General features: G+C 38.7%; 1 protein-coding gene across 2 annotated transcripts in view; it reads right to left on the reverse strand.

Moving 5' to 3' along the window:
• The window catches only part of LOC107599314 (adhesion G protein-coupled receptor L1-like), a 175645-nt gene that overhangs the window by 69596 nt on the left and 79447 nt on the right, over positions 1-26602 (reverse strand). For both annotated transcript variants that reach the window (XM_016290865.1, XM_016290864.1), the window contains 2 exons: positions 25641-25807; positions 4223-4436 (listed from right to left, as the gene is read on the reverse strand). In XM_016290865.1, the coding sequence (XP_016146351.1) occupies positions 4223-4436; positions 25641-25710 (284 nt within the window). In that variant the 5' untranslated portion in view covers positions 25711-25807. The remainder of the gene's footprint in view (positions 1-4222; positions 4437-25640; positions 25808-26602) is intronic.

The following is a 26602-nucleotide window of genomic DNA, read 5'->3' on the forward strand; positions in this document are numbered from 1 at the left end:
AGACCCAGCCACCCCCACACATAGAGTGCGATTATTACACCTGAGAAGAGGTGTGAGAGAGAGAGAGAGAGAGAGAGAGAGAGAGAGAGAGAGGTGTTTAATAAAAAGTCAGTGATCATTCCATCAGTCAACTGAAGGATCTAGTTTTTACATTTTCTCTAGTGAATGGGCTGTTATGTATGGAAGCCAGTTTCTTTCACTGAATAAAAATCTATAAAGGTAATTGCAACTTTTGTTTCTTGCAATTTTGACTTTATACAATTATATATATATATATATACTGTATATGTGAATTGGTGTTTTTTTTTTTGATAAATGTGAGCCAAAATCATCACAATTAAAAGAACCAAAGACTTAAACTACTTCAGTCTGTGTGCATTGAATTTATTTAATACACAAGTTTCACAATTTTAGTTGATTTACTGAAATAAATGAACTTTTCCACGACAGTCTAATTTATTGAGATGCACCTGTATATACAGTGCCGATATGATGCAAAACTAATCAAAATTTCACACAAGTCCTGAAAGTAGACAAAGAGAACCCAAACAAACAAGTGAGACAAAAATATGTTCTTTGTAATTTATTTATTCAGGAAAATGATATAATATTACATATATGTGAGTGGCAAAAGTCTGTGAATCTCTAGGATTGGCAGTTAATTTGAAGGTGAAATTAGATATAATATAATATAATATAATATAATATAATATAATATAATATAATATAATAATACAGATTGAAGACAATAAACTGAGATTATAATGCGTGTCAGTATTCTATTATCTATTCAATCATTTCGACAAACTTTTTATAGTTATTTTTACATCCCTAAAACAAACAAACACACACACACACGCACTTTTAACTGCTGTATTTTGAGTTTGCACACTACACCTGCGGTGGGTGTGTAGCTGTACATGTGTCACAGGTTCGTTACTGTGCTGTGCAAATCATCTGTTATTTCCACCAATATATCAAGTCACTTTTCTTTAAAACACTGAGTTTTTTTTCCTCATGTATTTCTGTTTGTGTTGCCTCCTACTGAGGCCTTTTGTATCGCAGCTGTTCACTGTCTCATTTTGAAGGCTGTGCCCTCCTGAGGTCACACTGTCGACTGCATATATCATTAAAGCTGTCTCATTTCAGAAAAGTAACCAATACATTACAAAGTAAGAAAGAAATTACAATAATTTACACTTTACTAGGAATAACTGGCAATTTTATAATGGTTACTTTTCTGAAACTTTTCTGAAACAGCCTAAGCATCTAAAAAATGCGACCTCCAGAGTGCAAAGCCTTCAAAATGAAACTTTAATTTTAATGTTGAAGTTTTGTTGAGGACTGACTTTTCTCTTTCCATGAAACCTGTTAACCGCATTCATCGGTTCTAACTCTGTAGCAGTTCATCCGAACACTGGAAAATATACTGAGAAGCTGACAGTAAAGACATTTGTAATGTCACAAAAGGTCTATGTCGCAAATTAATTCTGATATTTCTGTTCATCAAGGAATCCTGAAAACAAATGTATTACGGTTTCCACAAAAATATTAAGCAGCACAATTGCTTTCAACAATGTTTTTTGTGCAGCAAATCAGCATATTAGAATGATTTCTGAAGGATCATGTGACACTGAAGACTGGAGTAATGATGCTAAAAATTCTGCTTTGCATCACAGGAATAGGTTAAATTTAAAATTTTTAAATATATTTAAATTATTATTTTTAAATTGCAACAATATTTCACAAAATTAATGCAGCCTTGGTAAGCGTAAGATATTTAAAATCATAACATTAAAAAAATTCCCCAAAACATTTGAACAGTAGTGTATAACAAAACAAATATTTATTTTACATAATATTTACTAAAATAATACACATTTACTTATGCTTACATAGTAACTTCTACTTAATTCTGTTCTGTAATCCTATTATTGAATTATATTTTAAAAATATAATTTAATAAAATGTAAATTAATGATTTAAAAATAAATAAATAATAATAAACAAATTCAAATTCAAATGGAACATAAACAAGGTAAGGACATTTTACTAAATAAAACCCACATCACACTAATTATACAAAGAGACGATACTTCATTTTTATGACATAGCAACCAATTAGAAACAGGTTTAATATCTAGGATTTAAAATAGCTAACTTGTGAGCATCCAGTAACAGAAGCAATGTCTTGACCGTTTCGCATTCATAAGGACTGAGAACATTAGTACATCAGAGATGCTTTTTTTAATGCATACAATTCACACTTCAGGGGATCAAATGACTGGAAGTTTACAAGGTTTATGGAATTAAATCTTGACATATTGCTCGACCACTACATAAACGATTCTAAGAGTGTTTTGTAACATGATACTAGGTGATTACACTGGTGAATTCTCTGTCTTTGTCTACAAATCTCCAAGTAATATCCAACTCTCCTCAAAAATACACATGACTTGAATTGTTATTCCTGCTTGTAGCAATTTCAATTGGTGTGGCACAGATTGCATGTCGAAAATGAAACACTCAGGGTTAAGGGTTTGTCAAATTTTTAGTCCTAAGTATGAGTCTTGGCAAGCACGGTAATAATTTCTCACCCGGCATGATCATGTGACAGATAGTGTCAGTCGGATGGGTGCAGAGGCAGCAGACTATTCCTCCAGCTCAAACCTACTTACAGCTATTGCCTCTGACTAAAGCAGATAAATGTATGAATGCAGGGCTGTTATCGATATAAAATGAAAACACAGATCTAGCATGGTAAAGATTTATTCTGCCTCAAACAGATGCAGAGACACTTCTCTTTTCAAATCCCTCTTTCCATATATCCCCTCATCATCTCTCTACTAGTGTAGCGTCACTCCCAGTCCAATCCCTCTCTCAATCTACTCATCTCTCCCACATGCCTCCTCGGTTCCTTATTTTTCTCTCTCTCTTTCTCTATTACAAGGCTGATGGATAGCTAGAAGAAGGAATCATTGATCTCGTCTCAGAGGAAGCAAATAGTGAGCACAGACAGGGACTGGAACTGCAGGCGGGGCGCACACACACACACAATGGTTATACACATTATTCAAACACAAACACTAAACAATCACTTAACCACTCAACCGTATCAATACACTCTGAAATACACATTGCATGCAAAACAAAACAGTAACATGAACAGTCTTTCACTCCTATGCAGTGTTAATGTTGAAAAAAAAAAAACTCTGGAAACCATAATGAAGACAAGACCAAAAATGTGCATCATGATGATAATCAGAAAGGTTTTAATTAAAACGTATTGTTGTTGACAATACACACTTACTGTTTAAAGGTTTGGGGTCCAGTAGGATTTTTTAATGTAAGTGTCTTATGCTCACCAAGGCTGCATTTATTTGATAAAAAATACACTGAAAACACCAACATTATGAAATATTGTTTTTTTATGGAGCTTTATGGAGCATCAGTGAGCATTTGAACCTTTTGTACTAGCTGTGTTTGAGTCCCTCAGCTGTCCTCAGTGTGAAAAGATGGATCTCAAAATCATACATTCATTGTTGGAAAGGGTTCAAATACGCAAAACATGCTGGAAACCCAAAGAATTTGTGGGACCTGAAGGATTTTTCTGAAGAACAGCAGGCAGTTTAACTGTTCAGGACAAACAAGATACTCATGAACCATAAAAAAAAAAAAAAAGCCCCGCTGTGGCTCATTTAGCTAACAACACAGTATTAAGAATCAAGCGTATGTAAACTTTTAAACAGGGTCATTTTTATAAATTCAACTATTATTTTCTCTTGTGGACTATATGTAAATGTCTTTTATGTGAAATTTCTTATTCAGGTTAGTACTACAGTAAATAAAAAAATAACATGCATTTTATATGATCCCATTTATTTTGGTAACATAAGTAACATTTTGCAGATACTGCAAAATGCATGTAAAATTTTGACCACAACTGTGCATGTATACCGACCCCAATGGTATATAGAATAGAATAGAATATATATTTTTTCCAAAATTCTTTAACATTTGTTTGCTCTGTTACAGTTTGACACATTTTGCACATTATCAGTACCTAAAATGTCATCTTCAGCTGCCACTATTCAGAGGCAAAACTGACTAAAATGAATGAATATGACAAAATATTGATTAAATTTAAAGGGATTTTGGTCATCAAAAGACAAAAACTATGACTCAAATTGGAACTGTAAAAACAAACACTGTTCTGATCTACCTTTGTGACATGATCTTGAAGGCGTCTGGCAGGTAGCACTGTACATTTTCCATCTGAAAGGGGTCGGCATCACAGATCTTATCATCCGTGCGGCCGTAGTTGGCTGTCTCGATCATGATGACATCACTGCCGGGGCAGCGGAGCTCGATGGGGTAACCCTCGCATGCCAACTCCCTCCGCATCAGACCAAATGGCATTGCAGAGCGACTTAATGCTGCATGAAGAAAGAGAAACACACATTCAGCATGAACTGTTCACAACACTGTTCACAACTAATTTTACTTCTGTAATTTAGCATAATTCTGAGTGAAACAGAATATTCAACAAGAAAAATTGTGGGAGTGGGGACCTGATTTTATATATATGAATTGACTGAATCATTAAGTATGGATTTTACATAGCAGGTGGATAGAAAGTTGGGGTTTACAAAGAACGAGAGGCAGTGCAAGACAATATAACAAACAATTATGAAAAACATTTGGGAATAAAGTGATGAATCATGCACAAGAAGTTCGGTAACATTTGTTGATAAAATAAACAAGGTCAAATTTGACTTCATGTTGATTTTATAATGAGCCAACCACTTGCATGGATTATTGATGTAATTAGCAGGTCATGAAGAAACCTGCTAATTAAAAATAACTCTTACAGCATAGGGAACTGTTTATTACAGCAAAATTTGATGACCCACAAAAAACCTTTAAAGTGAAAAGAAAGAAATAATTAGACAAATGGACAAGGGTTTTTCACAGCCAGTGATCATATGTTCAGCCTTCGTAGTCCTGAGGAGCAAACTATTTACCCTCTCGCTCAAACAAACTGTGAGAGTTACGTACACACTCTGTTAACACCCTCCCACTCCTTTCACAGCTCTCGGCCGGATGCCATCTACCACCCAAATGCAAGGCTCGAGAATAGAAAATCAGTTCCCATGTGTCCAAATCGCTTCGGGAGCCAATAACCAAACACCTGAACAGAGCCAGCACCTAGAGGAGAGAACTGACCCTAGACCCACCACCGGCCCTATCTGCCCACATGTGGCGTCTGCCATTTACACTCAGTTTAAGAGAGAGTGAGAGAGACATGTTAAGAGGGCTATAGGTGCCGTAGGGTTAATCATTGTGCCTGGCTGAGAGGGCCCGAGAGTGGCATACTTTATCTGAACAAGAGCTTTTAAAGAGTTTGAAGATCCAGCCATGTAAAATGGCCGCCAGCCGCCTCCACTCACAGAAGACAAAAACCAGGCAGTGGAGCTCTCCATGGTGCTGACAAATAGAAAGGGGGAACCTGTGGAGCTGTCCATTGTGCTGAAAAATGAGGGGGTGGATCTGACCCACAGAGTTCCATGCACAGAAAAAACTGATCAATGAAGTGCTCAGTACTCCTGAAATTCTTTCCTTCAGCTCTTGTAGCTTCAAAGACTTTGCAATCAAATATAGGAAACTTTTTTACGACAAAGCCGACAATTCGAAAAACCTGCTTAGTCAATGCATGCTTCTGTAAGTAACAGTAATGGGCAGACTCTGTTATATGGACAAATGGAACAAGTACATCAAAAATGGCATTTTTCTTTGCTTGAGACACGATGTAAAGTTCTCAGATTTTGAGTCACCCCTTTTCACACTGAGGTCAATGTGAAAGTCAGACGTTACTCAGAACAGGATCTAAAAGCATGCTCCTTTTGTCTGCCAATGTCAGCCATTCATCCCAGTGCACTTGAACATGTTTGTGACTCTCTGAACTAGTTTCCCACTCAACGGTTCTGTAATCCTTGTCCTGTTCTCTTTTAAACCCTGAGCACTTAGTTGCCGCCATGGAATGTGGACATACATAACTGCATCATACATCACACAGTCGTGTAGCTATCACACAGGCTCACTACAGCAAGCAAGCGTGGCGGACATCAATGTGGGAATGGATGGCATAATCTTGCCGTAAATGTGTAGATTTGAGGGTTCAGACCTGTTCAGATGATTGGGAGATTTGCGGAGTTAAACATGTTAAGGCTGTTCTGGTGTGCATTCAAAACACACTCCCTTGTGCCCACATGACACACACACACACATAAAGAGGGAAAGTGTGAGTGTGCCAGCATGGAGTCTTGTTTCCGCAGCATTCCCGTGGAGCAAACGCATAGCTCCATACTGCTGGTCACTGATTAAACCATTACTCTGGGCTCTGCACTGCCTCGCCACAGGAGGCCAATCACACAGCCAACCAATCACCCACCCACATGTTCATATAGTTTCAGCAAGCCGGTATGTCCCACACTGCATGTTGCCATCCCACAAACTACTCCAAATACGTCAGCCCAATAATTTCTGCCTTTCACTCTGCCTCTTTATCTGCCCATATCTCCAACTGTAACCACCCAGTTATCTCCCAAACTTGACTACAGCTACTGGATTAATAGGCTCATTCCCTCATTTATGAGTGTATTCTGCTCCCACAGACATTATCTCCAATCGGAGAGGAAATTGGACTGAGGGGAATAATCTTCATAATCCGAATTAAAATGCTGGAAAGTCTCAAGCTAAAGGTTGGAACCCATTTAAAAGATAGAATAGTTGTATTTTCATTTGGTCTTTTTGATATAAGCAGGTCCACAGATGATTAGGAAAATGACCATGGGGTAAGTAAATATCTGGAAGACAATTATCTGAAATCTTTGTTCAGGGTCAGTTTTTGGAAAGTCATTGGATTGTGTAACGAGTTTGGGTCAGAGATGGCGGATAGTGCACATGTTCAAGCAGTACAGGTTACCAGAGTTTGAAACTCCCATTGGGTTTTTTCGAGATTCCACCCCAAGACAAGGGTATTTGTTAAACATAGCATTATTCATTATCAAAGGAATTGAAGTCTATCTAGGATGAGGGTTGGAGCAACCAGACCTAATGCGTATAAGGACTTGCATGACTACTTTATTTTAGTAGTCGACTAGTTGTCCAGTAGCTGACTACTATCTAATGAATCAATGTTTACCTAGTGTAAACGACACACTGTGCACTATCTGGGGTCTGGCAGCCAACTAGAAAGTGTCTCTCACACAGCTGAAGTTAAATCAAGCTGAATGTAGTTAAGTTAGTCACTACATTTAGTTATATTCTCCCAACAATAATCAAACACCGATCATCTTAGAAGTTTTCCATGCAGTTTGCTTTGTGAATGCAAATGCTCACTGTATTTTCTCCAAATAGATTTGGTCATAACAGGATGGCATTGGAAACAAATGAGAAGCAAATAAACCGGGACATAGTTTGTGGATGGAGGAATTTTCCTCCTGCTGTCGCTAGTGCCACTGAACAAGTACACATGATCTGGGACTAGACTGCACAAGTATGAGCGAGTTGTAGAACTACTTGTCTACTCAGTACAACACCTATGAATGTGCTTGTGGGATGAAATGGAGCAGGTACTCATAGTCTGATTTGTGATTTTATCAGATGGATCACTGGTCCTCTGGCTCTAAAGCTCTGCGACATGCTGCACAGACGATGACGGTCTCTGTATGAACTGGACGATAATTCAGTTTCTTTATTCAGTAATATGTTATACACACACACCTTTAAACAGTACAGGCAGCTTCATACTTACAGATATTTAAATTTTGGTTGTGCCACTTTCATTTATCTCAAAATGCGCAGATTGGAAATTATTGAAAGAAATGGAAGCAGGAAATGAGGCTAGCCAAAGTCAAACTGGCATTGCCTCCATGAGCACTGTGCTTCATCAATGATGAAGAGTAACTACAAGCAGTGATACAAACTTAAACACATTTTTCATTAGTGTGACAGCAGCTTTGCAGGTTCCAAAATACTACCGCTTTAGTAAGCACCATTAGCAAGCTATTTCCAGAGTAACAGTGTAGGGTGGCACAATGCTACATCACAAGTCATATTATATTGTGTGGGCAGCTTAATAACTGAGCTAACTGAGGTAAATCAAACACACTCTCCTAAACAGTCCTCACTCTCTCATATGTAGCACTAGCAAGTCTAAATTATTTTACCGAATCATTTCGTTCTGCTGATTCATTTCAATTAACTGGCTAATCAGCCTGAGGGTCAAATTTAGAGTGTTTATTTATTTATTGTATTCGGTATGGAAAAGTTTATTTTTTGTCAGATTATATGATTTATTTTAAATGTTTTTATGTTTTGCCTATTGTTGCAAAATTTCCCTTGTGAAAGAGAAGCACATTTCAGCATATAGCACAGATGTACTTATTAAAACAAATAATAAATAAATTCATTCATTCATTCATTTGAAGAATATACTTTTTGAAAAACGTAATTTCTATTGAAACTTGCAAATCATGTATTTAAATATATATGCAATTACACATTTGTAAAGATGAATTTTTTATTTAGTATATTTAAAATACTTTAACTGTAATATCAAAAAACACAATGCAGTTAAAATTACTCAAGTCCTTTACATGTGTTTTAGTATGTTAGTTAACACATAAAAGTAAGCATAACAAAATATTGAAACACTTACTGTAAGCAGAGGCGGGCAAAGTACTCAACTCCATTACTTGAGTGAAAGTACAGATACTGCTGGTCAAATATTACTCCATTACAAGTAAAAGTTGTAAAGACAGATTTTTACTTAAGTAAAAGTACAGAAGTACTTTTAAAAGTACTTAAGTACCAAAAGTAAAGTTCCTTTTTTTATGTCAATGCATAATACATAATATTCGCACATAATACTTGCAATACTTCTGAAGCAACTTAGAATACATTACACCTGCTGAATACACTGACTAGCTTGTAGTATATTTGGAATACAGAGCTTTTAGAATGTTAAAAACCTATGGGGGAAAAAACCCATAAATAAATAAATAAATATTTAACACCCCTACACACCCCCACAAAAGCAGGATGGTAGTGATCTCACACTTTATGAATTTTCTATTATCCGCAAGTACAGTTATTTATATATATATATATATATATATATATAATTTATATATATATTAAGGCTTTGTGTAATCTGACAACTTTAAATGATGAGTAGCTTGTATAAAAGGCTACAGTCTCAAAACAGCCTCCTCAACTTAGCCTGTAGGCCATAGCTTTGACTTTATAAATGTCATACACCGCACAATTTAGAAATATCATTTCAACTTTCCACTTTTCCTTCAAAAATGATCTACAGTATTAGGGATGCACCGATATGAAAATTTTGGCCGATACCGATAACCGATAAGTCTTTATTTTTGAAAGCCGATAACCGATATGTTGGCCGATAAATCTATATCCAATTTTTTATATACTTTTTGAGAGCCTGATTACAAAAAAGGTCTCATCATTAAAAGCCACATCCCAAACACTTCAACATAAGCAGCCTAGTTTGAACGGTGTACGTTTTAAAAATATTTTTACTCTCCCATTACCAAATTTAGTCATAAAAAAGTCTTACCCCCTCTTTTATTAAATTAAGCATATTAATCTTGGGGGAAATGTGTTAAAAAATGCTTAACTTTTAAATACATTTTAAAAAATGAATGAGAGAAAGATTCCTCTAATTATGTGTGATACATTAGCGCTCACCTACACAGATCATACATTTGTCACGTGTCACTTGAGTTCTCTATGCTGTGCACCATGACAAGGAACAATTACCACTAAATAATTAATCTGCCGACAGACTGCTAAAGCTGTAAAAAATATATAAATGTCAATCAATTGAATTGAGCTTAAAAAACCTGATTATCAGAGCGGCCTATCAATTAATGAAGCAATGATTGATTAAGCAATTAGCAGTTCTAATAGTGAGAGGCAGGTCTGTAAGGCAGGTTGTGAGGGATGAAGATACGGCGGACCAGTGAGTGTGGATGCCATCAGCTTCTTCTTCTTTCAGCCCATCTCCAGGCACCACTTAATCGCTCAGCTGCTCATTAGGACACAGCTCAAGCTTAGGAAACCAGCACCATTAGAGCCGGCATGACTGCCACGCCAGCACTACACTGATGTGTACGGTTCAAAGAGGGGCCCACGTGTCAGCAGGTTTCGACTCTTGAAAATGAGTTGCATATGACCAAACAATTATAATTAGTCTAGTTCTTACAAATCTGTTTAAATGGCCGAATAAATAATTTGTTTATACAATATTCCTTCCAGTTGAGCATTTAGTAACAAACTACTCCAAGATTGCAGCAAATATAGCAGTCATTTTAGTATTTAATATTAGGGCTGCCAATTACAAGTTTTAATCAAATTACTTGCATGATATGCTGATTAATAAATCAAAATGTGCAATCAATCACATATCCATAAGAATATAATTGCCCGCATGGGCGTCGCTAGGCCATTTTTAGGGGGGCTATAGGCTATTTTAGGGGGGCTATATATATATATATATATATAAATTATTAGGCTATTATTATTGTTATTATACCCTCACTGGGGCTGAGCCCCCCTAAAATTAAAATCCTAGAATCCTAGATTGGCCCCATTGGAATGTAATTGAAGATATGTTATTATGCAATTGAATATCAAGCCTATCAGTGATCTAAAGACCACAGCAATACATTTAATTTAGTTTATCATTCTAAATTGAGTTTGACTCATTTAAATGAGTTTGACTCCAGACCTCACTGCATAACCACACAGCATGTCTTTATCTTAGGCGCACATTTATTAAGTAACATCACTCTTTTCTTAACATGTTTTCAATATACATTGCCATTGATTTGACAGCATTTTTACATGATAATTTAACTCTTTCAAAAGTAAGTTTAAAATATTCTAGCAGAGCCCCTGGTTTGAGTTTTTTTAAGGTGACCAGATTTTACAGATTATCGTGTAGTGTATAAATGGACTCTAATATTTTAGTTTCAAACTCGAGATTGTTGTGTTCAGAGCAACTTAAAAGTGAAGTTATGTGTAATAAAAAAAAAATTGTCTACAAATATTTTTGTTGTTGAATAGTCGTTTGATCTCATAAGACCTAATGTAAGGGCCTGCAATAACCTGGTTTGACCAGTGTGATGCTGTAGCGCAAGACTATAATTCAGCCCTCCCATATGCAAACCAATAGAAGAAGACATGCTTATGAGAAGTGCAAATTAAGCCAAATCAGTAGAGACTGTACTGTAGAGTATGGGAAAGTTTTATAGAACAAAAAAAAAGGCTGTCATGTCTTAAGGCCTCGATATACTCAGGGCAAAGTTTTATTTTTTTGTTCTTCAGTTAGGGGTAAAAAAGAAGTTTGATATAAGCAAGCAGCGCTTTACTGTTAGCGAACATCCCGACGCTACTGAGATCAGTGTTTAGATGAATATGTAAATATGTGCTGCATGTTTTCCTCTCAATAACAAAATAAACACAACAAAAATGACTGCTGTGAGAAAACAGCAGTTTTCAATAACACAGCAGCTGAATAATCGATCAAATACTACAGATTAATCAGTGAAATAATCAACGATTAGTCGATTAATCATTCTAATAATCTTTAATCGATTTGTTGCAGCCCTCGTTTGGAAGGTTTATTATTGCGACTTGTATAGACATCAGTGTGTATTTTACAAAGTTTACAAAGTGACAAAGCCCGCCAGAATGGGTGGAGCCATCTGGCTATATAAGCGGGCGTTCGCCACAAGATTCTCAAGTTACTTCGACTGAAGCGACGACTGAGTCATGCGGCACGGCTAGCAACGCAGAACTCATTCCCGTATCTCAGGGAACCGAGGTTACGTTAGTAACCGAATACATTCCCTGTCGATACTACACTCGTACTACGTCTGCTTAAGACGCTATGGGAACACAGTACAATCACCCTGTGATAAGGTAGAGGAACAACTATAAAGTATCATAACTTCCATAAGCAAGCAATGCCCATAGAGAAGTTAAAAACAACCCAAGGCTAAGACGGGCTGAGCTCCTTGAGGTCACACCTGGCCTGGTTAATCGTTCCAGAGTACTCATGCAACGGCGGCACCCCAGGGCTCTAGAGCTGACATGTGAACTAAAGTCAGAGAGCTTGAGCACGATATGGTCAAGGGCTCTCTGTCAGATTTGTTTGCGTAATGCAGCGCGTGTCTCTTCAAGCGGAGAGGATCCTGGCCTGCAAGGTTCAGGTTGTAAAACTTTGCGAATGTGGACGGCGAGGCCCAGCAGGCCGCCTCACAAATATCCGCAATGGATACACCACTGGACCACACCCAAAACGAGGCAATGCCTCTGGTAGAATTGGCCCGTACTCTGATGTGACATTGAAGGCCCAAGGAAGAGTATGCTAGCGTGATAGCATCTACTATCCATCTAGAGAGTATTTGCTTCGTGACCGAAAGCCCTTTGGTGCGGTTACTGAAGATAACAAAGAGTTGTTCCGACAGTCTAAAAGGGGCGGAATGCTTAATGTAAATTATCAGAGCTCTGATGGGGCAGAGCAGAGATAACTCTCTGTCCTCTTCAGGGGGAGGAAGCGCAGAGAGCGTAATGACTTGTGCTCTGAATGGAGTGGAGAGCACCTTGGGTATGTAATCATGCCTTAGTTTCAGGACGACCTTAGAGTCATTAGGCCCGAATTCTAGGCAGGCAGGGCTAATGGAGAGCGCCTGCAGGTCCCCTATTCACTTTACCGATGCTAGTGCCAGAAGCAGAGCAGTCTTCAGTGAACGAATGTTGGTAGACTGTAGCGGTTCAAAAGGGGGGCCATGAAGGGACGGTTAGGGGGTGAGGCAGATTCAGCTTTTGGCGCCCCTCAAGAAGCGGATTTTTGCCCACCGATTGGCCCGCAATTGGGGCATTAGAGGCCGCTACATAAACTTTGAGAGTGGATGGGGAGCTTCCCTTATCCAGCAGCTCCTGCAGGAATGACAACACCTCTGACAGATCGGAAGTAGGAGGGTCTTTGCCGCGGTTTAGACACCAAGCGGAGAAAATAGACCACTTAAGGGTGTAGAGGCATCTCGTAGACGGGGCTCTAGCCTTCGAAATTGTGTTTAAGACTCGCTCTAGGAGGCTTGAAGACTCCCGTCGAGCGGCCAGAGGTGTAGGGCCCACAGATCAGGCCGAGGGTGCCATATTGTCTCGTTTGCTTGAGAGAGGAGATCTCGTCTCAACGGAATGGGCCAAGGGGCCACTACCAACAGCTGATAGCCACAGCTGGTTCTTCCAGAGAGGGGCCACCAGGAGAACCTTGTGTTTTTGTTCCCTGATTCGCCTGATTACCTTTGGGATCAGGGCGATCGGGGGAAATGCATAAAGGAGGTTGGGCCAATCATGGGCCAATGCATCCTTGGTCTTTGAATAATAAATTGGGCAGTGAGAGATGTCTTCTGAGGCGAAGAGGTCTACCTCGGCCTCGCATAAGATCTCCCAGATCCTCTGAACCATCTGCGGATGGAGCGTCCACTCCTCTGAGGAAACATTGCTCCTTGATAACATGTCTGCTCCTTGATTTAATTTGCCCGGTATATGTGCCGCTCTTAGCCAGCGCAGGTTGAGTTGAGCCCATTCGAGGGGGCGCTCTACCAGAATGAAGAGGCACTTCGAGGAGAGGCCTCCTTGGCGATTTATGTATGACACCACCGACATGTTGACCGATTGGATTAGCACATGGTGCCCTTTTAGGACTGTCAGGAAGAACTGACAGGCTCGACACACTGCTAGCATTTCCAGGCAGTTGATGTGGAAGCCTTTCTCTGCCTTTGACCAGTGGCCGAAAGTCGGCATGCCCTCGCACAGCGCCCCCAACATGCATTGGAGACATCTGTCATGACAACTGTCCTTCTGAAAACCATACCCATAGTCATGCCCTGTTCCATCCAGCGAGAGCTCTTCCAGGGGGCCAGGGCTGTTATATAGGCCTGATTCACCCTGACCTGCAGGCGTCCGTGATGCCACGCATGGGATGGAACCCGTGGCAGCCATGAGGCCCAGCATGCTCCAAAACGTTTTGAGAGGGTGAGTGGTACCAATTTCGAAGGAGGCCGCCAGTCTCCGTATGGCCAGAGCCCGTTCCGGCGGGACTACAGCTCTCATTTGAGCGGAGTCGAAAATTGTTCCCAGGAACGATATTCGCTGGCTGGGGAACAATGTGCTCTAGGCAAACTTGGTCCTGAGTCCCAGGCGCTCTAGGTGGCTGAGGAGGAGGGTCCTGTGTGATACTAATTCTGCCTCCGACTGGGCCAGAATGAGCCTGTCGTCGAGGTAGTTGAGAATGCGGATTCCCATCTGTCTCAGAGGGGAAAGAGCCACGTCCATGCACTTCGTAAAAACGAATTGGAGTGAATATCCTCGTTTTATTATCCCCATGATCCATCTCAACACTCCGGGGATGCCTGCCAGGCCTCGGCCCGTGTGGCGAGGGGTTAGATTAACTCGAGTGACTGGCCGCACGGGGGCAGAATACTCATGAGAAATGGAAGAGGAAATTTGCTCTCTTTTTGAAAATGTTTGTGTTTTATTTTTCCCGCTATAACAGCGGCTGGTTGCTTGAATGGGCCAGTTGTTTGCAACAAACGCATTTTCCTCTGTACCCAGAGTTGAACGGTGTGTCAGGAGGTCTAAGAGAGGCTGCTTGGAAGGTGGTCCGGCTGTAGCAAGATCTGGCCCCATCCTCTTCCTGTCCCGCAGATTAGGAAGACACCTGAGGCGCCGGGTCCAACGTAATCTCGGGTCGGAGTCCCTGACACTTAGGAAGAGGGTAGCGTCTGGCCGAGCGGGAGCGTCCTCGCGTCTGCTGAGCCTTAGTGGGCTGAACGGCGGGGGCGGCAGGTGCTGGCTTTGCAGGCTGCTGAGTCGCGTAGAGTTAGGGCAACCAGAGGTAGCAGCGGAGCTGGAGCGCTTTGGCAGGAAATGTCGCATAGCTTGGGATGATTTCTGTGCCTCCGTGAAGCGCTCGGTGAATCCTTCGACCGCCGGTCCAAATAAGGAGAAGAAACAAGAGAGGAGGAGAAACATGAGGAGAGGACAGGAGAAGAAACAAGAGAGGAGGAGAAACAAGAGGAGAGGAGAGGAGAGGAGAGGAGAGGAGAAGAAAGGACAAGAAACGAGAGAGGAGGAGAAACATGAGGAGAGGAGAGGAGAATAAACAAGAGAGGAGGATAAACATTAGATGAGAGGAGGAGAAAGGAGAAGAAACAAGAGAGGAGGAGAAACAAGAGGAGAGGAGAGGAGAAGAAAGGACAAGAAACGAGAGAGGAGGAGAAACATGAGGAGAGGAGAGGAGAGGAGAATAAACAAGAGAGGAGGATAAACATTAGATGAGAGGAGGAGAAAGGATAAAAAACAAGAGAGGAGGAGAAACAAGAGGGGAGGAGAGGAGAAACATGAGGAGAGGAGAGGAAAAGAAAGGAGAAAAACAAGAGAGGAAGAGAAACATGAGGAGAGGAGAAGAAAGGAGAAGAAACAAGAGAGGAGGAGAAACATGAGGAGAGGAGAGGAGAAGAAAGGAGAAGAAACAAGAGAGGAGGAGAAACATGAGGAGAGGAGTAGAGGAAAGACAAGAGGAGAAGAATGGATAAGAAACATGAGAGGAGAGGAGAGGAGTAGAGGAAAGACAAGAGGAGAAGGAGAAAAAAGAGAGGAGGAGAAACATGAGAGGAGAGGAAAAGATAAGAGTAGAGGTAAGACAAGAGGAGAGAATAGGAGAAGAAACAATATAAGAGGATAGGAGAAATGAGAGGATAGGAGGAAAAACAAAGGAGAGGGGACAGGCGAAGAGAGGGCAGGAGAGGAGAAAACAAGACAAGAATAGAGGAAAGGCAAGAAAAGAGAATAGTTAAAGAAAGGAGAAAAACAAGATGAGAGAAGATGATAAATGAGAGGAGAGGAGGAAAAACAAAGGAGAGCAGAAAATAATACATGAGTAGAAGAAACACAAGAAGAAGGGAAGTTGAAAAAACAACAGGAGAGTAAAGGAGAGGAGGAGAAACAATACAGGAGTAGAGGAAAGAGGAGAGTAAAGGAGAAGAAAGGTGAAGAAACAAGAGGAGAGGTGAGGAGGAGGAAACAATATATAGGATTCAAGGACAGACAAGAGGAGAGTACAGGAGAAGAAAGAAGAAGAAACAAGATAAAACAGGAGAGGAGAGGAGAGACAAAATAAGAACAAGGAGAGGAGAATAGAGATGAGACACGATGAGAAGAAACAATACCAAAAGATTCAAAATGAGGAGAGGAAAACCATAACAAGAAAACACAAGATGACATGAGATGACATACGAAATGGACAAGGAAACAAAACAAAAAGAGGACAGACAACAATAGACAAGATAATAGAAACAAAAAGCACATGTGATGAGAGATGGAAGAAATCAGAGGAAAAAGACTGTATTTACTGTGAATATGCTAAAGAGAGACCCAGAGAGTGGTGTGAATCATAGACAGCAGCACACTAAAAATCAACATCACAGATTTTTTTTAAGCATCACACATTGAGCAAACAGTAAGATTCCCCTTCCAACTGCATTCATGCTCTGATTAAGCAGCAGAGCTGCTGCTTTATTTATGCATTAAAATCAGCCAATACATGTATGAATTCAACCCTCACTGCTTCAAAAGCCCATGAATGCTGCATCCATGCAGCCCAAACAAATTCCTCTCTCATTAAACATTGAGGCAGGAAAGAGCTCAGAGAAAAATATGGTAAAACAGCTGGTCCTCTAGAGCTGAATGAGAACTCGAGAAGAGGAGGAAAAAAGAGAGAAAAAATGTGCGTGCGGACACTACAGGACCGAAGGTCTTTCCACAAGAGCAACCATGATGTGAGGACTTAAGTGTGTGTAAGACGAGGACAGATTGGAACAGTCAGAGGGACCGCTGCTGCAATCACACACACACACACACACACACACAGAGATAAATAAACACACAAGCACTAAATGAAACTGCCATGCCAAGACTTCATCACGCACCCATGAGTGGTCCGTACGCCACCCCATTAAAGAGCACTAATGCTGTTTCACAGCATATCTGCACATTTACAGGCAGCTCAGGAAATATTTTGGCTGTTTGTTTACAAGGGGTGTGTGTCTGTGTCTGCGTCTGTGTCTTTGACAGTCTGGAGGAAGAGACATGCTCCAGACGAGACATAACACTCTTGACTACATTCTGAATAAAGTGCTGTACTGCAACGTGACAGTGAACAGCACTAACCAAGCTGAATTAGGTTATTTAAAGATGGACTGTGTAGTCACCAACTGGAATTGCAGAAATAATGGTTGTTTCCAAACAGGTTTCTCAAACACTCTGGCATATTCCATGTTCAGAACAAGGAGGTGTAATATACCTGAAGAAAGCTATCCATTAGCATTCCCATTCATCTCAATGGACAGCTGTTTGGGTGCCGCAGGACCAAATTATTTGAAATCTGCCATTTTTGCTCAGGGGTGTTCAGTTCTGCAGCCAGCTTTTTGTTTAGCCAATTACCTGAGCCAGCTATAAAAGCAATGTGACTAAAACAATGGGAGTTGAAATTTCAAAGCATGTCAGTCATTCTGAGTTCCAGAATTCTCGAAACACTAGTTCTTCCACCGCCAATTGAAAACAACCGACACACTCTCACGGCAATTCGTGACTATTTTACTCTTGGCGAATTGGTGGCAAATTCGTATGATTTTTTCGTATGATCATATTTCGTATGAACTGTTTATGCATCAGGGTTAGGTTTAGGTGTGGACCTTCACACATTTTATTTTTTCCCCTAAAAATATAATAAAATAAAGACATAAATACATACATACTGGTAAAACATACTACTCTCAGAAAAAGAAAAATAATTAACGGTCACTATGGGTGGTACCCTATAAGGTACAAAAGCTAAAAGGTACATATTTGTACCTTTTGTAACTTATTTACCCCTAAATGGCACATATTGGTACCTTAAAAGTACGAATTACTACCTTTTGAAAGGGTACTTTCAGTGGCAGTTTTGTATCTTTTTTTCTGAGAGTGCAGAATAGATATTTTTGATTTGATATGTAGCTTGCAAACACTTTACTATTTATTTATTTTTATTTTTTATTTTTCCTAGAATACACAGCTACTTTCAAATGGTCATCAATAGAGAAATACTACACCAGAATAAATAAAATAAAGGTCAGAATACCAGAAGGCACTAGTGGGACCACGCCAACACACCAAACCTTGACAGTCTTTCTTTGAAGAGGTAGCACAACCCTAAATTCATGCTATTGGCTGAACCAGTTGATTTGTCTGATCTCTAAAGAGTGATATTTAAAAATGCCACAGTGTTTTAGGAAGTAAAGCTTGCTTTATTATAGTTGTCTCTGTACATTAAACTGCATTTTATTCCCATTTTAACATCAAACATGACACAACAACAAGTACATTGCTGAGAAATAATTATTTTGGACTGTGGTGTTAGAGTACCAAGTCTAATTTATGTTTCTTGAGTGGATAGTGGACAAGCTACAGAGAGCGATACTTGAACACTACTGCCAAATCAATAAATCCATTGTGACATCTATTATATGCAGCCAGGCAAAAAATACTAGGCAAAAGTTTCTGTCAGGGCTGTAGTGTAGTGTAGTCTGACAAACTGAGCTGTGGTTCACATGCGGGGATACAAATTCAAATATGGCTTGCAACATGACATTTCCCTACCTGTGATTCCCCAACATGCTATACACTGTGGTATGTAATACCCATTTTTCGCCATCAAATCAACTACTTAAGGATTTTTTGAGTTTGAGGCTACTTTTTTTCTGTTGCACATCCTGTTTCACTCAGGAATACATCAGATTACAGATGTAAAATGGGTTGCAAACAGCACTTTGTGTCGACTTCAAACTGATTACACTGTTCAAAAGTAAAATGAAAATCCTTCCACTTAGCGAACCAATCGAACGACACGACAATCATCGGCAGTGCTGCTTACCCTACGACATTTCCGAGCAGCATGAAACCATCCATGCTCCCGGCATCAGCGGTAAGCGATGTTTGACATTAATTTGTGTCACTCAACATCTCAAGGTCTCATTTAATAAAAAAGCCATAAATTAAGTCTTCGAGGGAGAATATCTGACAAATGAATGAGCATTAGAGTGAAGAGTGACAGTACTAGGCTGCAGAGTGGGAATATTTCACTGCGATTCAGGCGTGTGAGATCAAGGGGTGAGCGTCAGACTGAGAAGTGATTTTAATGCGAGATGTGAGAGCGTTACATGGAGGTGTCAGCGTATTAGACTGAATAAAAGTATGTGTTTGAGTGAGCTGTTAGAGTACTAGACGGTGTCGTACAAAGGAAGAAATTAGACTCTGAAAATGTGTGGTCAAAAGGAAATATTAAGGGGATCAGAATGTGAGAAATTTTGCAGAGGAAGTGTGACTGTGTCCATATACGCACTCAAACACACACAGATGCACACTCAATGTCTAGAAAGTGTAGATCTATAAGCATGCATATGATTATTAGTTTTGACATTTAAATATTAGAATTTGGAGGAGAAAAATGAAAACAACTGTATTGCACTCATTTGAGTCCATTTAGAGAAATATATAAACATGTATTTGCTTTAGATTTCAATATAATTCGTCACATTTCCCTAAGATAAAACCTTAAACTGTCAAACAAAGTGAATACATGACATATCATATATTAAACACTCATTTCCATTCATCAGTCTATCAAATCAAGTTTTTAAAGGTAGGGTAGGCAATTTCAGAGAGGCTAGCAATAGCAAGCTAGCTTTGAAAGCATAAGATCCCACCCTCCCTGCAAATCACTCTCCAAAGCCACGCCTCCTCCAAAACACATGAACGAGCACAGACAGACCACAGGCTAACCTGCGACACGATGAGAGACAGCGTTGGTGGACAATTGAATGCAACACTGTCAGATTACAAAGATATCGAAGCGCGAGCACAGAGAACAGAGGTCGCGGTACGGGTTCCCAGGTTTGTGTCCGTTCTCGAAGCGTTCCGTGTATTTCCACTGTAGAAAAGGTTGTTCCGGGCCGAAACTGACTTCTTTCATATTTGTCGACCAATATGCAGAAAACTACGTCAGTATATCATCATAAACACAGCCGTTTTTGTCTTACGTGAACGTAAACAGATGAGAAAGAAAACACACATGTACAGTATTTTTAGATCTAAGTGCGTTCGCAGTTAAAGAGACAGCACCCTAATAAACGCGCTGCCTGTCATTAATGTTAATCAAAGAACAAAAGAAAATCATTCACTGATCTTGACTGAATATATTTAATAACTTGAATTGATTAATCTATATTTTATTTATGAAAAGAAAACTACGCAGTGTTTTTAAACTTTTAATTACAGTTTATGTACCTGAAATTTTGTTCAGTTGTATTTATTTATGATATTGCTAATTGATTATTGGAATCGAAACTAGGAATCGATAAGAATCGGAATCGTTGAGTAGAATCGGAATCGGAATCGGAATCGATAAAATTCAAATGATACCCAACCCTAGCGAACAGGGTGTGCAGAGGTATGCAAATACATACGTTGACATGCTATCGTACTGTTCAGACCAAATAATCTGATTGGTCGAACATTTTATGCTCCTATGCCTTTCACAGACTATATAAATACATATATAATATGATTGCTGTGGGGATGTGAAGAGACTTTCAACCAGCATAACAAAAACATGTTTTTGAACCAAATCACCAACCCTGCCTTAAGTGCATTAATTAGAGCTTTTTTTTTTTTAAATAAGGGTATGTCAGCATCCATCTTTTAGATTGGTTTTAACGAAGTAAACGGTAACTAAAAAAGCAGTATATGTATGCATAGTTTTCAAATACCCATACATGTACTGTATGGTCAGAAAGTGTCATCATAACCATTTGACAAATTAACATGAATTTCATAATATCTTAGTATTTGGTTTATTCCCCTTTTGCTTTAATGTCAGCAGCGCTTGAGCTGCATGACCTCCACAAGTAACTAATATAGTAAAAAGTAAAAAACAGATATAGTAAAACATATCTGTTCAAATGAGTTAAAATATCACAAATATTTGATTAGTGAGCCAGAAATACTACAAATTAGTTAGTATACTTTTAGAATTTTTCTTCTAGATTGATTATATCACTTAATTTTACCTTTGATATGGTGGAAATTTTTCTGAGCAAAAAATAATGCATATAATAATACAAATGAGTTAAAATATCACAAATATTTGATTAGTGAGCCAGAAATACTACACATTAGTTCATATAATTTTAGAATTTTTCTTCTAGATTGATTATATCACTTAATTTTACCTTTGATATGGTTGAATTTTTTCAGAGCAAAAAAATAATACATATTGATAAAACATAATTTTTACCATGATTTCCAGAAGACACCCACTAAAATGTCATTCAATGTAGAGTTTATATACAAAAAATAATAATTTGTCAAACATATTTAGAACCAGAATCATTAGATGACATTAAGGCTCTATTTAAGGATCACAGTGCAGACCCCAAGAACTAATTCATTGTAATTTTTTACTGTTTATCACTTTGCCTCTATCCTTCAAACCACTAGGTTTTACACATTTGTCAGACGTTTTTTAATAATAAAATATAATACAATTTTCTATGATCACTTTTTCTTTTATATATTTTAATAAGTACAGGTCATAATAAGTAGGCTGTTGTATAATTTTTGCATAAATATAGATGTTACACTGAATTATGATGGAACAATTATTTAATTCATATTTTTTTATTTTGTTTTCACAAAAGTTTTTTGAAACAATAAAACAGACATTTACTTGCATTTAATATGCTTTCTATGTTTATAAGATCACTTTTGTCAGTTTAATTTGACACAGACACCAAAATGGGACGTCTCATCCCATATACATACCATTTGGAAACAGTAAGAGTGATTGACTGATTTTTCATATATTTATTTATTTGTTTATTTTAAAGATGCTCACCAAGGCAATAAATAAGGTGTAATGTATTCCTGTGACGGCAAATCTGAAATTTCAGCAGCCTTTACCTCAGTCTGTCACTGCTGAAAGCTGTTTTTCAGAATTCTCTGATGAACCGAAAGTTCAATAAAACAGCATTTATTTGAAATGCCAATCTTTTCTAACATTATAAATGTATATATTTATAGACTCTGTGTGTATCTGTGTTTATTCACTGGAGTATAAAATTGTGACAACCAGCCTCAGTCTCTTATATACACAGTATATACTGTACATCCACACACACACTGAAAGGCGAGAACAGCAGAAATGAGAAACAGAATTAAGTGCTCTGTGTGAGTGTGTGTTATTTGTGGCACGCTTTAATGGCAACACAAGGCGATCAATGAACCCATAGAGGAACGAAGGCTTCCTTATTTCTCCAAATTGCCTGTGCTAGCAGCACAACCTTGATAACACTCAATTGATTATTAATGCATTATTAATCCAGAGCCAGGTCACAGAGACAGCTGGAGGCACTCATGCACACACTCTCTCACACACACACACACACACACACACACACACACACACACACACACACACACACACACACACACTTGTGAGCGTGCACACGTACAACACATTGATGAAGCGGCTCCGTGCCTCGAGCCAAAACATGTCCAATGGAACACCGAGTACATCACATCAATTCACAGCAGCAGAACCAGGCAAATTAAATACAGGAAATACAGCAGCCACCAAATACACCTGGACAAGCAAACGCTGCACGCTCCCCTGCTCTCTGGGTCTGGCACGGCCCCGCAGAGCAGCAGATGGTGCGGTGGTGTCGGAGTGGACAGACCCCCGCTACTTCCCCCCATCCCCAGACCTCAGGCCCATCATATCCACACCAGGTTTACAGCCACATGTGTCGCTCCATCCACCACACACTCTGACAACTCATACACATCCACAATGACCCATTTATGGGCTGAGTCTAACTTCACATGGCACTTCCATTCTAACTTACAGGTATTAGTATATAGTCAATTGTATTATTGTTTTAATAATAGTTGTGTGTGTGTGTGTGTGTGTGTGTGTGTGTGTGTTCTCTTCAAAAGACCAAAGTCTGGTTTCTTTGATTAGTTTGAAATTTTTTGTGAACTAAGGACTGAACCAAAGAACCATACTCAAGTTCGGGTATTTACACCGATTTCATGAACTGAATTACGATTCACAAGCTCTTGATTTAGTTCAGTTCAGATTTTGGTTCGCTAACGATTCGAAATATATAATTATTTCTAGTCCAACTTATTGTTGGAATTTGATTGTCATAACTTTTCATGACAGATTTAATTAAACGTACAATAAATGAGATCACCAACAGGTTAAGTAAAAATATTATGAATATGTAATGTAGTGCATATTTTATTATTATATGATATTACATATTTTTTAAATGTAACATTACATGATATTGTTTACAAGCTGTTTTATTTGTATCTTTACACAGTTGATACACTGACTGAGCAACTGCATGAGACATTGTACAGTTCAGTAAGTTGTACTATTTCCTTTATCGGAGTGTCTATTTACACTAAATGCAAATAGCCCGCCTTGTTGGCAGAGGCTATTTACACTAGCTCCACCCACAAACGTGTGATAGGGATGGTCATAACTATAAAAGACAGCCAACAATTGTCAGCTTCAGTGGCGTAGATGGTATAGCGCGTACCATAGTCTCTTTGTTGTGATCGACCCTGGTTTGAATCCACCTTTTACCAAACTTTTTTTTTCTCCCTTTTTAAATCTCATATCACATCGGAAAGGCATTTATTTTCAATAAAAATTAAAGAAATAATCAAAAAGTTGAAAATAAAGTATTGGGTAGGGTTAGGATAGGTGTAGGGAGGGCTTTATTGTCCCAATAAGGTGGCATCCGTTGGTAACACTTTACAATAAGGTTCCATTAGTTAATGTTAGTTAATGTATTAACTAACATGAACAAACAACGAAAAATACATTTATTACAGTATTTATTAATCTTTGTTAATGTTAGTTAATGAAAATACAGTTGTTCATAGTTAGTTCATGTTAATTCACAGCACATTAACTAATGTTAACAAGCACAACCTTTGATTTTAATAATGCAGTAGTAACTGTTGAAATTAACATTAACTAAGATTAATAAATGCTGTAGAAGTATTGTTCATGCTTAGTTCATGTTAACTAAAGTAGTTAACTAATGTTAACTAATGAACCTTATTGTAAAGTGTTACCCATCCGTTTAATAATTTGAATTAAAATGATAATTTACACTCAATACGTTATTGCTGCATACTGTTTTATAATGTACTATAATACTGAGGTGCAGATAACTGCCACTATTTGCAATAAGTAGTATAAACAGTAGAAAATCCTGCTATTTTAATATAGTGTAAATAGAATCCATTGCTATTTGCACTTAGTGTAAATAGCCGCTGCCTTTTATTTATTCTGATGTTCACTGAAGTTTATTTCTTGGTAAAACAAATAGTAAAGGACTGGTTCACAGCTCACATTTGCTTGAATTGATTTGGCTACAACAATGTGTCACACAAAAAAAAGTGTCAAAACAGCATTTATAGTTTGAATCTCCAGATAAAATTTACAAAATTTGAAAGCTAAGAGTTTCAGATCAAAGGCAAGAAAGCACAAAGCTTTTTGCAATTACTGGATGGCTGGCCCACTTCAAATAATGCTTAGTGATGTTTTGTTTATGCATCAGCAGAAGACTAAAACAGTATTAGTAAAACAGAAGACTTGTAAAGGATTGGTAAATAGATTACTAAAACTAATACAAAAGTATTAGTAAAACAGAAGACTAAAACAGTATTAGGTAACAGTATTGATTCTTAAATTCCAACATCGATCAAAGACAAATATCGATGTTGGAATTTAAGAATCAATACTGGTTTGTCAAAATGAAATTAAAATCGATTCATCAATCTTATGACCACAGCCCTATATTCAATTTGATGTTGATGTGAGTGGTATCCTTAAGTAAACTTAAGTGAACTTAAGTGTTGTTAGCTCAGGTAAGTTCTTTGGGGTTACACACAAGTTATCGCTATTGATTGCTGACTGACTACTGCAATTGATTTATAATTTGCTAAAAACAACACAATTAATACAATTGTTAATCAGACTTGGGGTTTAAAAATAGTCTTCGCAACTGAGTGAATACTTCCAAAACTATAGTCAGTTTTCTATTTCATGGAATCAGAATGAAGAGAATAGTTTTTTACTACTTCATTAATAACAGATCTGGCTTAACAGCAAATATATTAGATGGCTTCTCTATCACCCCCTTGAATATGGAGGTTACCTCCACAGTAACAGAAAATGTATGCATGAAGGGACTACAAACGTCAAATGTGTTGGCCAAGCATTTGCATCTGCGTTGGTGTACCTGTAGCCTTAAGTTACCACATGTCTGAAAATGACATTAGAAATTCAAGAAAAACACAACAAATTCTGCAGCTTGCTGTGCAAAGATCTGAAGAAGAGTAGGTAGAGTACAAACCCTGGGCAGAGGGGCTGACGTTGCTCAGGGCGATGGTGCAGGTAAAGAGGATCCAGAGAGAGAGAGCCATGCTGTGGACGAGCAAGGGGTGGTGGGGGGGAGTGCGGGTCAGCGGGCGCTTAAATGCGGGGCACTCCTTCCCTCACGCCCTCTCACTGAAGGAGAACCTGGTGAGAAGAGAACGAGAGAGACAAATGAGAAAGAGAGATCAATACTAATAGCAGGACCTACATTCTTACTGTCCGTCTTTCCCTTCTGTGGCTCAATAAAAAAAGCAGTACTGCCCTGTAATCCTATTCAATCTGTTAAAGTGAGATGCTCACTATTGCTCCAACCAGATCTGTGCTTTCTGTCTCTGCACGGTCCATTTCATGTTGCACTTATTCAACATAATTGAGAGGAGCTCTAGGCGCACACTTGGCGCCGCTCAGGTGGAGTTAGACGACTAGAGCTGAAGGGCAGCCATTTTGTTCTCGCGCTAACACGGCAACAGCTGTTCCCTGTCCAACACAACTATTCTGTGATGCTGTTTGCCAGTAATTTAGTAGATACCAAGTAAACAAAAACAAAACATATGCTGTTATATGGATTCGAATGAATTGATCAGACTGAGGCCAGAAATATGGAAACAATTCAAGCTATGCAAGTTGTTACTTTCCAAAATGTGTCCAGACTACTAGAGTAACCGAGTCCTCTTTTAAGATCAATTTTCTCTATTAGGTCAACTTTTGTCACAGAGGAGCAATTGTTTGTAGAGAATCTGGGTAAAATAGAAAAGCAGTACTGCTTTATAATTCTGTCCAATCTGTCAAAGCAAGATGCCCAATGTTGCTCCGACAAGATCAATGTTTTCCGGCTCTATACAGTCCAGTTTACATTGCAGTTATTCAGAATAACAGAGAAGCTCTAGGCGCAAACTGGGGAAAAATCAGGTAGATGGCTAGAGCTGAATGCCGGCCATT

The sequence above is a fragment of the Sinocyclocheilus grahami genome, unplaced genomic scaffold (genome assembly GCF_001515645.1).
Source record: "Sinocyclocheilus grahami isolate Dianchi unplaced genomic scaffold, SAMN03320097.WGS_v1.1 scaffold264.1, whole genome shotgun sequence".
Classification (NCBI taxonomy): domain Eukaryota; kingdom Metazoa; phylum Chordata; class Actinopteri; order Cypriniformes; family Cyprinidae; genus Sinocyclocheilus; species Sinocyclocheilus grahami.